The following is a 14274-nucleotide window of genomic DNA, read 5'->3' as shown; positions in this document are numbered from 1 at the left end:
TGTTCCCACTTCCATGTGGATGCTTGTTGGGAGACTAGGACGAGTTTTGCCAATCTACTCTGCCCCCAGAAGCACTCTGAGGAACACACAAATATGTCCCTGAGGGTCACACAGCCCCAGAGACATATTTGTGCATTACACTCAGCACTTCTGGGGGAAGGGGAGATCAGTTAAAATCACTGCCACATGATTTTAACCACGAGTGCTCCACTGCACATGTGTTTTGTTTGGCTGTGCATGCTCAGTATTCAATCAACAATAAACTTAGCCAATAAAGTGCTAAGAATTGATTTTAAAAATACTGGCCATTTGGGAAGCTGAAGAGCAGAGCCACCAAGGAAAGATTAGGCAGAAGAGGTCCTGGAAAAATTCAGTAGCTTAGGGTTCGTAAATCTGATGGTCTGTTATGCCAACAGAAACTTTCATGGGAAATAATTTGATTTCAAAGGAAAAGCTGATGAAGGTGCTTGGAAAATAATGGTATTCCACCCTAATATTGTAAGCACACTTGTAGATATAATTTATAGCCTACATGTTTTTATCAATATGTTACTAAATATAAATAGATATGTTTTACCATTTATTTTAGATCATAAGATTTTGAAAATACTTGATCACCTGCTTTTGAAGAAAAGAAAAAAAAGGAGGGAATGGGGGGGGGAACCTCCAGGTGGATGGGCAGCATAAACCACAGCTTGCTCTTTTGATATAACTGTCAGCATCTATCTTTTAAAACATTTCCAGCCTGCATGCAGATATAAATGTAAACATAATCCCAGTGTATTCCTAATTTAGAAAACAATCAGAATAACTTCCCTAGTTCTAAATCTCAGGATTTAAAAACCCACATTGATTTTATGGATATTCATAGTTTTGTATCATACCCAAACTCTCCAACATTGAAAGTGGCTGCCAAATTGAACTGAAGCGGGATTTGTTTCATTTTCCAACAAGCCAGAACTTGGTCTCTGACAACTAAATACCACACAAAAAGATGCAGCTTGCAAGGGAGAAATGCAGATGGATTGTAAAAGATCCCCCTCACTCACTTGAGGTTTAAGTAGATAGGAAGATACAACTTGGCATATATTAATCCTTTGGCTGTAGCACCTGAAGTTGTTGAGCCACAGGTACAAACAAAAACAACACACAGATTTATAAACTTATAAATGATATCAAGAAAGTACATAGAGAGAAATACCATCTTCTCTTACAGTATTAGAATTTGGTGTCATGCAATGAAGTTGATTGGGAGTAGGAAGTATTTTACATAACACATAATTAACTTATGGATTTAGTAGCCACATGTTGTGTGTGGAGTTAGTAACCACATGTCACCATGCAAGGTTCTCACATTCTCGATGTAGCAGTTATTTTTATTTAGACAGACTGAAGTCATAACTGTGGCAGGATTGTTTTCAAAGCCATTAATTCCAGCAAGTAATACATTCTGACCTACAGGTTCTTTCCTCTTCTAAAATTCAACCAATTTGAACAAATCACATTACATGAATGTGTGTTACATGGTACCAATGGAATTTGCTCATGTACATACTTGAGCAAGCATTTTCACTTCCAAAATTATGTACAGAGATCATTTAACTGATGATCTCCAGACTGGATGGTTGTTTTTCAAAAATTCATGCAGAAAATGGCACAACAGCCATCAAAGCACTTCAGATCACAATCTGCCATTCTAATGTAGCAACTCTTCACATTAGTATTATGAAAGTATGCAGATTATCTGTAGATATCCATTTATGATCTGTTTCTTGTGTGCAAAGCTGGAGAGATTACCAGTAACTTGCAGAAGTTTTCAGCATTGATCATTTGTATATGTAAATAGAATCTGTCCTCACACAAGATGGGAGATGCCAGCACTATCCACCTCTTCTGTAATGTGCACTCAAGGCATCAGTCCAGCAAGAAACTATCTATGGCACAGCTGGTGGATGTGGGGTGTGTACTCAAACCATAGAACACTTTTGTGCATGCAGGGCCCAATCCAGAAAATGTTCCAGACATGGAAGCCTGTTTGTGCCTGTAGCTAAGACCAGATGCAGGAAAAGCAAGGATGAGAACATGAACAGATTGGGTTGGAACAGGCTACAACTTTATTTTTAAAGCTTTGATCAATGTGGGGTTACAGGGATAGTCCAGTGCTGCTGAAAGCATCACTACACATTGGTGACCTGGCAGGAAGACTGGCTTAATACAGAAAGCATGAAGCTCTCAAGCTGCTGCCACCACTGACCCAGGCTGTATGGCACATTGTCACTCCCCACAGTCAACTGGCCTGTTAGCTCAAGCCCACTTAAGGGGAGGTCCCCTGTGAAGCTTTGCAGATGCCCATCCCACTTAACCCACAACTATGGTACCTGCCCAATGCCCAGGAACCAGCTGCAAAGAGAACCCTTCTTTCTTCCACTCCATGTTTCAATCACCTGCTAAACAGCAGGCGGTTTCTCCCCCCCCCCCCCAAACTGCTACTTCTCTCCACTTTGTAAGCACCCTGCCTTTTTACTGGCCTTCTTAGTATTCTCTTGCTCCTCCCACAACATAGAGTACTGCAAAGTTCCTTCAGACCTCTCTCTTGCATCACTTTCATGTTTATTCTTCCCTTTTCCCCAAGCGTTGCTCTCTACCTACTCTTATTTCAGATCATTCTTTCTTACACCACTACCTACTCTGCACCTTTGCAGCCTCCTTGCCTCAGAGCTCCTTGTCTCTTAGAAGCCTTAGTTCCTGGGACCTCTTCCTATTTCTCGGTAATCTCCTGTTCAACGCTTGAGTTGCAGCCAAGCTGACAACTTTCCCAGCCCTCACTAGGTGTGAACAAATTATTTAGCTCACTGGTTTTCAACCTGGTGGCCTCCAGGTGTTGCTGAACTACAACTCCCATCATCTCCAACTACAATAAATTGATAGGAACTGTAGTTTAACATACGGAGGCACCCAGGTCAGAAACCACTGATTTCAGCTATTTATTTGTTTATTTTATCATTATACCACCCTTCCAAAGGCCACTCAGGGCGGTCGAGCAACTGAACACTCCAAGCCATCACAGTAGCTCAGTTAGAATTCAAGGCTTCACTGCCATATGAAATATCTCATTAAGAAAACACTTATGTCGGCCATTAATGATTTAGAACACCACCACAGTCAAATTTTAAGTCTGACCAATTAAGGCTTTATAAGAAATAAAACCAAACACACAAAAGGTCTTTAAGCTTTAACATTAAAATAATGTTACAGTGCCAATAATAGATTCCAGGAATCATACTGTGAAAATACTTTTACCCCTAAACAAAGCAAGGTTGTTTTCTCTCAGACCTTGTACAACCTAAAATATGAACTCAGACATCTCTCCTTCTCCTTATTAACTGCTTACAAAAAGGATGCCATTTCTTCGTTGGCTCTTTAAATATATAGAATACATGGGGACTGCAGTCCATATGAAAAAGTGAAATACAAAAGGAAGGAGACTGTAGAAAAAACAAAGAAAGAGTACAGGTAATCATTAAACACATAAAATGTTCTTGTGATGGTGACTACTACTGCAGCTCACACGTTTTCTACCCTTGATTTATGTGCAATCTTCCCACTGTTATTAAATGAAATTCCATAGTGAAGCTGAAAGATCACCCTACCCCCATAAATAAAAATGTAATTTGATCTTCCCCAACTAAGTTTGATAACCTTTTCAAGGGACTTGGTATAATAATGTTCTATTGTCGTTTGTTTCATGCATAATAGCAAGTAAGAAAAGACATAATAGTTAGTAATACAGAGTATGATCCAATCAAAATTAAACACTTTTTGGTGCCATTGATTTCAAACAGAATAAAGTCAACCATGTGCTCAACTCTTCCACTGAAAGCAATGATAGTAAATATGCTTTGGCCAGATGTTCACCCTACTGCACAAGAATACTCCCGTGCAGTGAACTCCCTTACATATGTGCAAGATATTGTGTATGCGTATTTTAAAAAATAAGTAAAGCAGTTTCCTTCACAATAAAGCAGGTTGCTTAGTGTTAAAGCAAACATTTTAATTATAACCTAAAATGTATAAAATGTGAAAATAATTTAAATAAGTTGCATACATTTAATAAGAAAGTCTATTATAACTCCAGTCCTTTGTAATGAAGTCAGCACATGTCAACAGTAATATAAAAAATGGTAACATTTTAGTATACTTTCACTCTTTTTAGGGACTATGAAAGATTTGAAAGCCAATAAAATGAGGTCCCCAAATTGCAGAATGCATAATTACAATATTTCTAGATCACAATATCCAATAAAAGCAAAAAGGCAATTTGAAGGATTATTGGTTAATAAGTGTTTTCAAATCATTTATACATCTTTAATTTCTTCTAATTCTTCAGTGTAGATTTCAGAAGTGCTTGGAATCCAACACACACACACACACACACACACACAGTTCTATAGTCCTAAGTAACAGAAAATCTTCAAGTCATCTTCTAGCCTCTCACATCAAGCTTTATCTCAGTCAGAAGATCTTCTACAGTCAGCTTGTCATATTTTCAGTGGCCTAAGAGTAAGTTGATAATAGAATAATGAGAAACAATTTTAAAACATTTCTTTTCTTTTTTTAGGAAACAGAAGAAATATCTAAAATTAAAGCAAAATGATAAATAATAAAAACCAATTGTGAGCATTATTACAACCACGTCTAGGTAGTGAAATCATCATTGTCTTGTAACAGATGCTGAAAAGGTTGGTGGAGATGGATCCACTAGTCAGAGTGATAGACCTGTCATAGGCAGATGATCACCTGTTTGTCAGTGCAGTTACCCTGAAATCAATCCACAGACTCCTCTTACTCAAACAAATGTTCAGCACTGTGAGACAGCTGCTCCTAGACAAGGGGACAAGGCTATCACAGAGCTGTGAGGTTAGACAGAAAACAGGCCACTTCCTCCTGTTCCAGACAACTGATGATTCGTGTTATGACAGTCCCACTTAGCAGTGGAATTTCTACTCTGGTGAGGAGCAGAGAAGAGGGTCAGGGCAAAGTCTGGAACAAGTCCTGATATTAATTCTCTAGCTACCACAGATTGCAACATTTAGTGGGTACGTTCATCACCACTATGCATGTATTTTGTCTGCAAATGCATACTTGTGTTTGCAATGGTTGAAACATAACTCTCTGGATGGAAGGTTTGTTGTTAGGTTTTGCATTTTTGTTTTGACACACACAGGTTAAGATTCCAATAACAACAGTACAAAATTATTTCCCACAGATGCTATGTAACTACCATTCGGCAAATATTGCATTGAGTATGTCTATAAACATATTAGAATAAGAGCGGGGGGCGGGGTACGACATCATACTAGGACAGGAAAGAAGTACATAGTCCTTATCGGGAAGGCCCTTGGATACCAATATCTGATTTCATAATATTTCTAAATCCTTTAAAATAAAACATTATTTTACTACACAATGTGTCCTGCAATTCTGATCAGGGAGTCAAACCAAATATAAACTCCAGAACAGCTTCACTGAGGGTTTTTTTTCCAATGAAGCAAAACTGAACCTGAAAATCTGTTGGTTTCCTTGGAACTACGCTGAACCCCTGAATAGAAGTATTAACTGGCTCAAAACCAGTTCAGTAATCAGATACTCAGGAAATCTTTTTGGAGGAGATCAGAGGGGACAATTCTGCTCTAATTATATTTGAATGACCTATAGTTTTCATTAAAAAGGGAGAAAAAAAGAAAGGACAAGAGGGATTAGTATGCAGGCTTTAGGACTAATAGCCCCTCTTGCCCTAAAAGTATGGATGCCGACTAATATATCTACTGGCTATTATCCAGCACTAAGGCCTCAGTGTGGAGATTCTTGTAGAGGCTGGAAGCTTCTTGGGTTTCCTTGGCAAAGCAATGACATTTCCTTTCATTCATATTCTCATCATAACACATCCTGACTAACCAAGTGCTTTTGTAACAAGCAAAGTTTCATTAGAGCAAAAGGACTGCAGTTACTTTGAAGAATTGTGCTAGAGTGTTCTTGCACAAAAGTTCCTTTTAAGTGAGGCATGCAATGGGCTGTGCAACACTAGTCTGGAATGCAAGTAGCTGGCACAATGGATCTGCATTAGCACAAGTCCTTCTGCAAGCGTTTCATCAGTCAGGATGTCAGCCATCAATTTAAGGTGTTTTTCTACAAATATATTCTGCATGAAATGCATCTAAACTGACTGAAAGTATCTGAACTAATTAGGGGGGGGTGGTGTCTTGTGGTAGCAAGAATGAATTGTCCCCTTTGCTAAGCAGGGTCCATCCTGGTTTGCATCTGAATGGCAGACTACATGTGTGAGCACAGTAAGATATTCCCCTTATGGAATGGGGCCACTCTGGGAAGAGCATCTGCATGCTTGCATGCAGAAGGTGCCAGGTTCGCTCTCTGTGATCTTCAAGATAAGCCCGAGACTCCTGCCTGTAACTTTGGAGATGCCACTGCCAGTCTGTGTAGACGATACTGAGCTAGAGGGACCAATGTTCTGACTTGGTGTAAGGCAGCTTCCCATGTTCCTAACCACTTTTAAAAGTCAGTGTGGTTGTTCTCACAACTAAAAAGTTGTGACTGGAGGGAAGGCAGGATCCTACCAGTGTTCCCTCTAATTTTTTCCATTTGTGTGCAGAATGGGTTTTATTCTGGGTGGCAGTATCAAGGCAGTGTGTGAGTGGGGCCTTCCTGCTTTAACCGGAGTAGGATCTAAAGTTAACTGAGCAGACATCAAAATGTGCTTGTGAGCACTTGCACACACCTTAGAGGGAACACTGGATCCTATCACCCTGCTCCCAGATGACCAGAGCCTCCTTTGGCTCCATAGCTTGCACGCCCACATGAATGCTGCAGGGGCGGTCTCCAGAGCTGAAATCAGGAGCTGGACGCCCCAGCTATCCCACAATGTATTGCGCAAGCAGTGGAGAGGCAGCCCTTAGTACAGCAACAGCTCTCCTGTCCCTGTCTTTGCTTTATGGTTAACATGGCCACTGACAGCCTGGAAACATCTTAGGTAGGTGTTTCTGATTGTCTGAATGTGTGAAGCTGCAGTTCCATCACCCAACCATCGCTCTCTTTTTGCCTCCCAATCTGAATTTGAACTCTCTGACCGTAGCGAGTTTTGCTGATGAAACTGGAGGTTCTGACACACCATTGTGTCATCCAAATTCTGCATCCGCTGTAACTTGGGTTTTGTGAGGAAGATCATCCCACTACCACGAAGAAGTCAGCTCGGAGTAGCTCAGAAACGCGTCTGTTCTAGGGCGACTGCATCTCTCGCTAGCTATCTCTCCGAGCGAACGCTCCACTTCTGCCATCACCTCACCACTCCTGCTGCTGTTTGGCAACAGGGATGCTGCCTCCCTAGAGTTCCTGCATTTAAAGGGACAGAGCCAGATCAGAATAAGCTTGCTTCCCCCCAACTTGCTTTGGGCCAGATGTGTTCCTGAGCAAGAAAAGGCTGGGAGGAAAAGACAGAGACAGCAGGAGAGAGTCCTCAAACGTTATCATTTCAGTGTTTATGTTAAGGAGACAGTAACAATACAGACACACACAGATCTCTGTGTACACACAGAGCGGCTGCCCCTGTACCCTCACAGAGGACTCAGAGCAACAGCAGAGAAGTGCAAGCAGTAAGATGAGTTTCCTGCAGATATATCTGGGAACATTTCCCCCGACTCCACCCCAACAGCAGGAAAGACAGCTGCAGGGTGATGAACTAGCACTCCACATTTAAAGTGCAAAAGACTCAGATGCTGCAGCTGGGCACAGTGCGAGTCCAGGGAAGCTAATGCAGGAACACTACCACATTAACCCCACCTGTGGTCTTGTTCATGTTCCGTTAATGAAAGAAAGACAACCTTCCTTTATATGTGTGGTGTGTAATTCTGTTAATGGCACTGATAAATTCACAGTTGGGCATGTGTGCTGGCATGGGCGGCAGGGAGGCTAGAAAATCAAAGGGTGTGGCCCTGGTTTGCCATAGGAAAACCACGGGTTTTAAGGGCAAAGCCTGTCTTGTTTCCGAGGGGAAGGGGGCTGGATTGGGGGATTATTAGTGCTGCATGAGATCGATGCTTGGGCACCCTCCAAAACACCCCTTAGTGAGGTGCCTTGCATGGAGCACCTCTACTAAGAATTCCTATTGAAATTGATGTGAAAGCCTTCAGGGACAGAAGCAGAAGAGGCAGGCATGCGAGAAACCCTTTCACGGACCTAGCACCTGATCTGGGGTAACTATTTCTGAACCCATTCTGTGGAAGGAATTGCATGTGTAGTCTGACTGGACACCAGTACACGAGTATCTAGCATGGTTGAATGTGACATGTATGTTTAAAGTGCCCATGCACAGGTAACAAATTACTGATTTGTCTGGTACCCATCGTAAATAGCAATATTGGTCATACATTTCTCAAGGTACAGCCTGCTCCTGTTTTCATGAGGTCACTCAGAAGGATGCAATACAGTCTGTTGCTGCCAAGGAAACTTTCTCCCAAATAAGGTGACCCCACTTTTGAAGTGGGCATGCAATCTTCTGGAGTCATCCTCGAGATCCTCAGTTGTACTTCACCTATCTATGCTCCCAAGATCTTCTTGCAACCCCATCACCCTGGAAAGGTAATTTAGCAGGTGCTCCATTCCCTTCCATTCTGGGGACTGAGGAACCCTTTCCCCCATTGTTAAATGAATCAGTGTGTATGCAAAAACAAGTCCACTACAATCAGGGGCAGGATCCCCAGGTTAAGTCTACCTTTCACTAGTACAGGTGGGAAGAGAGGGGACCAAGTATCTCTTCCCATGGGAGGGAGGGGGCCCCAAGACCCTCCCCAACTGAGGAAGACAGTTCATCTTTCCCAAGAGAGAATAAAAGAGGACCCCCAAAGGGGGTATGCAGGTATCCTCGTGACAAACTATTTCCCCCAAATGTTTAACTTAGTCTGCCAAACCATCCAGATTGGAATCTATGTGCAGCAATGCTGCAAGTGGGTTACCCCTAGGAAGATTCTACTTGCTGGTTGTAGGCTCCTTTCCAATGTTTGGGTATAGGTTTGCACCACAATCCCTGCTGAGGGGAGTCTTGACGACTACCCTTTCAAGTCTAGGGAGCCTGCATGAATTCTATGAAGCCCCCTTGCTCTTTAAACTAGGGTGCATTGAATCCAGATTATTCCTCCTGACAAAAGTGGCACTTTTGGCTTTGCCAGGCACCACCTTCCTGGCCAGGTAACAGGTCCCAGAACCACCCACTACAACTGAGATCTGCTTTAGACACTGGTAGCAGCTGTGCTGCTATGTCACAGCATGAACTCTGCTGAAACGTCCTTTCTCTCATCCATCCACCAACCACCCCCTCCTTCCCATTTCTTAGTGAGTCTTCCAGTGAGTTAAGTTCTGGATGGCAGTATCAAGGCAGTGTGTGCACACATATATTCAGTGTGGGGCCTTCCTGCTTCAACTTGAGCAGGATCTAAAATTAACAGCACGGTGGGGAAGTAACTTACCTAGGGAGCAAGAGGTTGCTGGTTCGAATCCGCCTGCTTTGTTTCCAAGCCTATGGGAAACACCTATATCAGACAGCAGCGATATAGGAAGATGCTGAAAGGCATCATCTTATACTGCGCAGGAGATGGCAATGGTAAACCCCTCCTGTATTCTGCCAAAGAATACAGGATGTCATCTGGGGATTTGGACTGAGTTGTCAGCAATATGCAGATGACAGCTCTATCTCTCCTTGTCACCTGATCCTAGGGAGGCAGTGGATGTCCTGAATCGGGGGCTGGAGGCTGTGATAGGTTGGATGTGGGCTAATAAACTGAAATTGAATCCAGACAAGGCGGAGGTACTGTTGGTCAGTAGGAGAGCCAATCGGGATGAGGAGATTTTACCGGTTCTGGATGGGGTTGCACTCCCCTTGAAAGAGCAAGTACGCAGCTTGGGGGTACTACTGGACTCTGCTCTGCTTTTGGAAGCTCAGGTGGAGGCGGTGGCCAGGGGTGCCTTTGCACGGCTTCGGCTAGCGCACCAGCTGTGCCCCTTTCTCGAGAAGGCAGATCTGGCCACAGTTACCCATGCCTTAGTCACATCATGGCTGGATTACTGTAACGCGCTCTACGTGGGGCTGCCCTTGAAGAATATCCAGAAACTACAGCTAGTGCAAAACGCGGCAGCTAGGGTTTTATCTGGAGCTGCCTGGTGGGAGGACATCACACCCATTCTGAAAGAGCTGCACTGCCTGCCAGTTCGTTTCTGGGTCCAATTCAAGGTGCTGCGTTTGACCTTTAAAGCCCTTAACAGTTTGGGCCTGGGGTACCTGAGGGACCGCCTGCTCCCAAGGGTTGCTGCCTGCTTGACGATGTCATCTGTGGGGGCTCTGCTCCGGGGGCCAACAATGAGGGAGGCCAGGTTGTCGTGCACTCGGGACAGGACCTTCTCTGTTGCTGCCCCCAGACTCTGGAATGCTCGACCAGTGGGTATCATAGGAAACTGCCATATACTGAGTCAGACCATTGGTCTATCTAGCTCAGTATTGTCTTCACAGACTGGCAGCGGCTTCTCCAAGGTTGAAGGCAGGAATCTCTCTCAGCCCTATCTTGGAGAAGCCAAAGAGGGAACTTGAAACCTTCTGCTCTTCCCAGAGCGGCTTCATCCCCTGAGGGGAATATCTTGCAGTGCTTACACATCAAGTCTCCCATTCAGATGCAACCAGGGCAGACCCTGCTTAGCTATGGGGACAAGTCATGCTTGCTACCACAAGACCAGCTCTCCTCTCCACTCCTCAGTCTCCATCACAGTTTTTAGAAAGCATGTCAAATCATGGCTTTTTACCCAGGCTTTTATATGATTGTCTCTGCTGCTTCTTCTTGTATTTTATACTGTTTTTATGCTTGTTTTTCAATTTTTTTATTTTTTTATCAGATTTGTTTTTATATTTTTTAGTTCAGTGTTTTAATGTCTCTTTTTTATAACCTTGTTTTTAAATTTTATTGTGAGCCGCCTTGGGATTTTCTTAAGGAAAGGCGGGGTATAAATTTGACAACAATTAAATAAATAAATAAATAAATAAATAAATAAAAAGAAAACCACATGGCTCTGTGGTCTCCAGGAGTCGACTCCGACTCAACAGCACAACTTTACTTTTACATGCTTACAACTGCTCAATCACCTTCTAAATTTTAAAAAGCCACCTGCTGTGCATCCTTATTCTTGCAAAATGGAGGTATGATTTATCCTAAAATGGAGAAGTTATTGCCACCATTATTGTGAAGTCCTTGATACTCACTTCCAAATAAGCATGCATAAGATAACTCTGAATATTAAAAATGAAATTCTTTTTACTCAAGTGATGATCATCTTTCTAATCCTGAAGGCTCTCAAAATAATACAAATAGAAACTTATGGTGTCTGCATATACAAGAGACATCACACCCCCACATCCCCTGGAGGCCCCCAAATCCTCTTTAGTCTGTCCTGGGTGGTGTAGTTTGTGCCCTCAAGAACCTAAGTGTTAAAAAATGATGCTTAACTTGCAGTGGAAGTGGATGGGCGGGGCTCCAAAGGCCTTTAGGTCCAGACTCCAAAATTACCTAGGTGCACCTCTGTTTGGAGGAGTGCTCAAAAACTAAGGAAGTTTCAGTTTGGGAAAGTAAGATAAATAAATGCATGGATAGTTTGGTGCTGCTTATGTTGCGATGCTCTGAGAGTTCTGAAAGGAGTCTGCTGGCTTTCATAGATGGTCCTTACCTTTAGGGCTTCTGTAGCCTTCCGTAGTTCCTTAATTACTGCAGACAATGCCTCAGGATTTATCCCTTGTTCACAAAGCCGTACACAAATCGACAGGGTTTCCATATCTAAGCCAGTGTTTAATATTCTTGATATCTCAAGCAGAACTGCAAAAGAATGAAAGCTGGATGTTTGAGGTGGGCTACCAACAAAAACGTTCTTTTCAAATGCATATTCACTGGCACCAGTAAAATGCTGAATGTAAGTACTACACAGAACTTCCTAATGGTTGCTTACAATCTATCCATAGAATTTTATACATTTTACCCTATCAGCTCTGGAAACATGAAGACAGAAAGTGGTATGCACAGGATCTCATGAAAGTAGCATGGCGATTTTCACTGGACTCCCAGAATGGCAGGTTTAGTTACTCTGCACAGGATCAAAAGGCCTTTGGATCTTAAGTTAATAAAAGCTTATAAGATAAGAAAAAATCAAAAGGGAATAGTAACTCATTACAATCTCACAGGCAAAATGTATTTTGGCCAATATTCTATTCAAGTTATTTTCAGAAAGAAGAGATGCTGTGCACATGTTGAAAGTCACACAACCCTAAATACTCTACTTACTTGCACACTCTCTCCTTTTATAAATAAATAAGTAGGCAAGAACCAGTCCAAGAGACCGACTGAGTTCAGCAAGAGATGTCTACTACTTCAGCTGAAATCAGTGTAGCTTAAGACTGTCCAGAGTTTACTCCCTATATGATTTCTGGGAGATATTTCCCCTCTAAAATAACACTCGAACAATGCCCTGCCACATTTCGGCTTCCATGGGAGGTCAGAGATCTGGCACCAATCAGGTTCTGTGGCATCTTCGAAATAGAGTTAGGCAAATAGCACAGTGGTTAGAGTGTTGAACAAGGACCAGGAAGACCTGGGTTCAAATCCCTATTCAACCATGAAACTCAGTGGGCCAGTCATATATCTCTCAGCCTAACCTACCTCACAGGGTTGTCCTGAGGATAAAAATAACCAGTACTGAGCTCCTCGGAGGAAGAGCGAGATATAAATGTAATAAATAAATAAATAAATAAATATGCATGATGTCGGATGGATCTAACAGCGGCGACTAGCCACAACTGCTAAAAGGAACCTCCCTATTCAGAAGCAGAAAGCCTCCGGAACAGGATGTTGGAACAGGAGGACCTTTCGTCCAGTTAACAAGACGTTCACAGCACCGCTTCTCTGCTTTTTATCAAAACAAAACCCCAGGAATTCAACACAGTTAGCCAGACTAATGGGAGGAGCCTCTCCACGCTCCCTCGCAGCTTCCTTCCCGTCTCCCTTGAGCAGAAACGGACACCGCACCTCAAATCGAACCAATCTCCCTCCCTGCTTCCCTCCTCAGCCAACAAGCACTCACCGTCCATGGTCTCCCTCACAGCGTTTAAATTAGCTGCCGTATTCGCCATGATGGAGAAGGGCAAGACCCAGAAAGAACTCGAACCCAGAGCTGGCACCAGAGAAACCGGGGGTAGGAGCCACCGACTTCCGCGGAGGTCTTTAGGGCCAGGTGGGTCGCCCCTTCAGTCCTCGGGGGGGTACTTCCGGTGTCACGTGGTTGCCGCGCCAATTGCAGAGCGCCTTCATTCGAGAGACGTAAGGATACAGCAAGGTCTTTACTGAGAAGCGTGGCCAATTATTTTTCAGTGTAGTGGCGGAAATGCAGACTGTATGTCACTTTAGTCTTTTTCTGTCTCTATGCTACCTCTAGGAAGCTCTCGTTCATAAGCGTAACCACACCTCTTTCCCGGCCACCTTGAAGGGCGCATGCGCAAACTCTGTTGCTTGCTTCTGCTTTTGTTCGTGTTTCCCTTGTTGGCTCTCGCTCCCTGGAAACTCCTCCTCCTAGACCCAATTTACCAATGAAGAGGCGATTTCTTTTGAATGAAGCCACGCCTCTCGAATCTACTTCTCTGGCATTCCTTTTACTCTGTCACGAGCCGGTAATAAGGATGGTTTCAAATGTATAAAAAAAAGCTCCCGCTCTGAGCCGCGATTGGCGGCACCTGGGGAAGCCGGGCGCGCTGATTGGCCAGCGAGGGAAGAGGAGTTAAAGAGCTGGAGGAACCGGGCAGAAACGACAGGAGGGTAAGCCTGAATGAACGGGGGTGGGATGCGCGAGTTGTAGGGGTATCGTGGGGGTGACAGGTAAAGTCTACCCGGGTTCAGTTCCCTTAATGGTATTTTGGCTGGACGATGCTAATTTGCATAGAGATCAGGGCACCTGTATATTATTTTTTTTTAAACGCTCCTTCATTTAGTATGAAGGTGGCCTTTGAAAAGGCACCTTGTTACCATGCTGCGCCTCTATTATTTATTTAAAAATATTTATGCTCCGCTTCTCCAGTGTACTACTGCTCGGGGCGGCTATTACTAGTCCAGGTTGGTTTATTAGATTTGGTTGCTACTCCATCTCCAAGCGACACTTTTCTTTGAGAGCAGCTTCTAACCCCGGTAA

General features: G+C 43.3%; 2 protein-coding genes across 7 annotated transcripts in view; one reads left to right on the top strand and one right to left on the bottom strand.

The window, feature by feature from the left end:
- Window positions 1–3162: 3162 nt before the first annotated feature.
- On the bottom strand, window positions 3163–13614 carry MZT1 (mitotic spindle organizing protein 1). The gene is made up of 3 exons (XM_053310696.1): window positions 13177–13614; window positions 11773–11918; window positions 3163–4554 (listed from the first exon to the last, which is right to left on the bottom strand). Exons 1-3 carry the CDS (start codon window positions 13223–13225, stop codon window positions 4531–4533), a joined length of 219 nt encoding a protein of 72 aa, XP_053166671.1. The 5' UTR covers window positions 13226–13614; the 3' UTR covers window positions 3163–4530.
- Window positions 13615–13746: 132 nt separating this feature from the next.
- BORA (BORA aurora kinase A activator) overlaps window positions 13747–14274 on the top strand; it is a 32199-nt gene continuing 31671 nt past the window's right edge. For 2 of the 6 annotated variants that reach the window (XM_053310695.1, XM_053310688.1), the window contains exon 1: window positions 13971–14198. Coding sequence is in view for 1 of the 6 variants with exons in the window: in XM_053310688.1 (XP_053166663.1) it covers window positions 14147–14198 (52 nt within the window). In the remaining 5 variants the exon portion in view is untranslated. The other 4 variants (XM_053310692.1, XM_053310690.1, XM_053310693.1 and 1 more) reach the window with 4 other exon arrangements.

The sequence above is a fragment of the Hemicordylus capensis genome, chromosome 3 (assembly GCF_027244095.1).
Source record: "Hemicordylus capensis ecotype Gifberg chromosome 3, rHemCap1.1.pri, whole genome shotgun sequence".
Classification (NCBI taxonomy): domain Eukaryota; kingdom Metazoa; phylum Chordata; class Lepidosauria; order Squamata; family Cordylidae; genus Hemicordylus; species Hemicordylus capensis.
The sequence above is the reverse complement of the archived record's forward strand: the minus strand, read 5'-3'. Positions and strand labels throughout refer to the sequence as shown.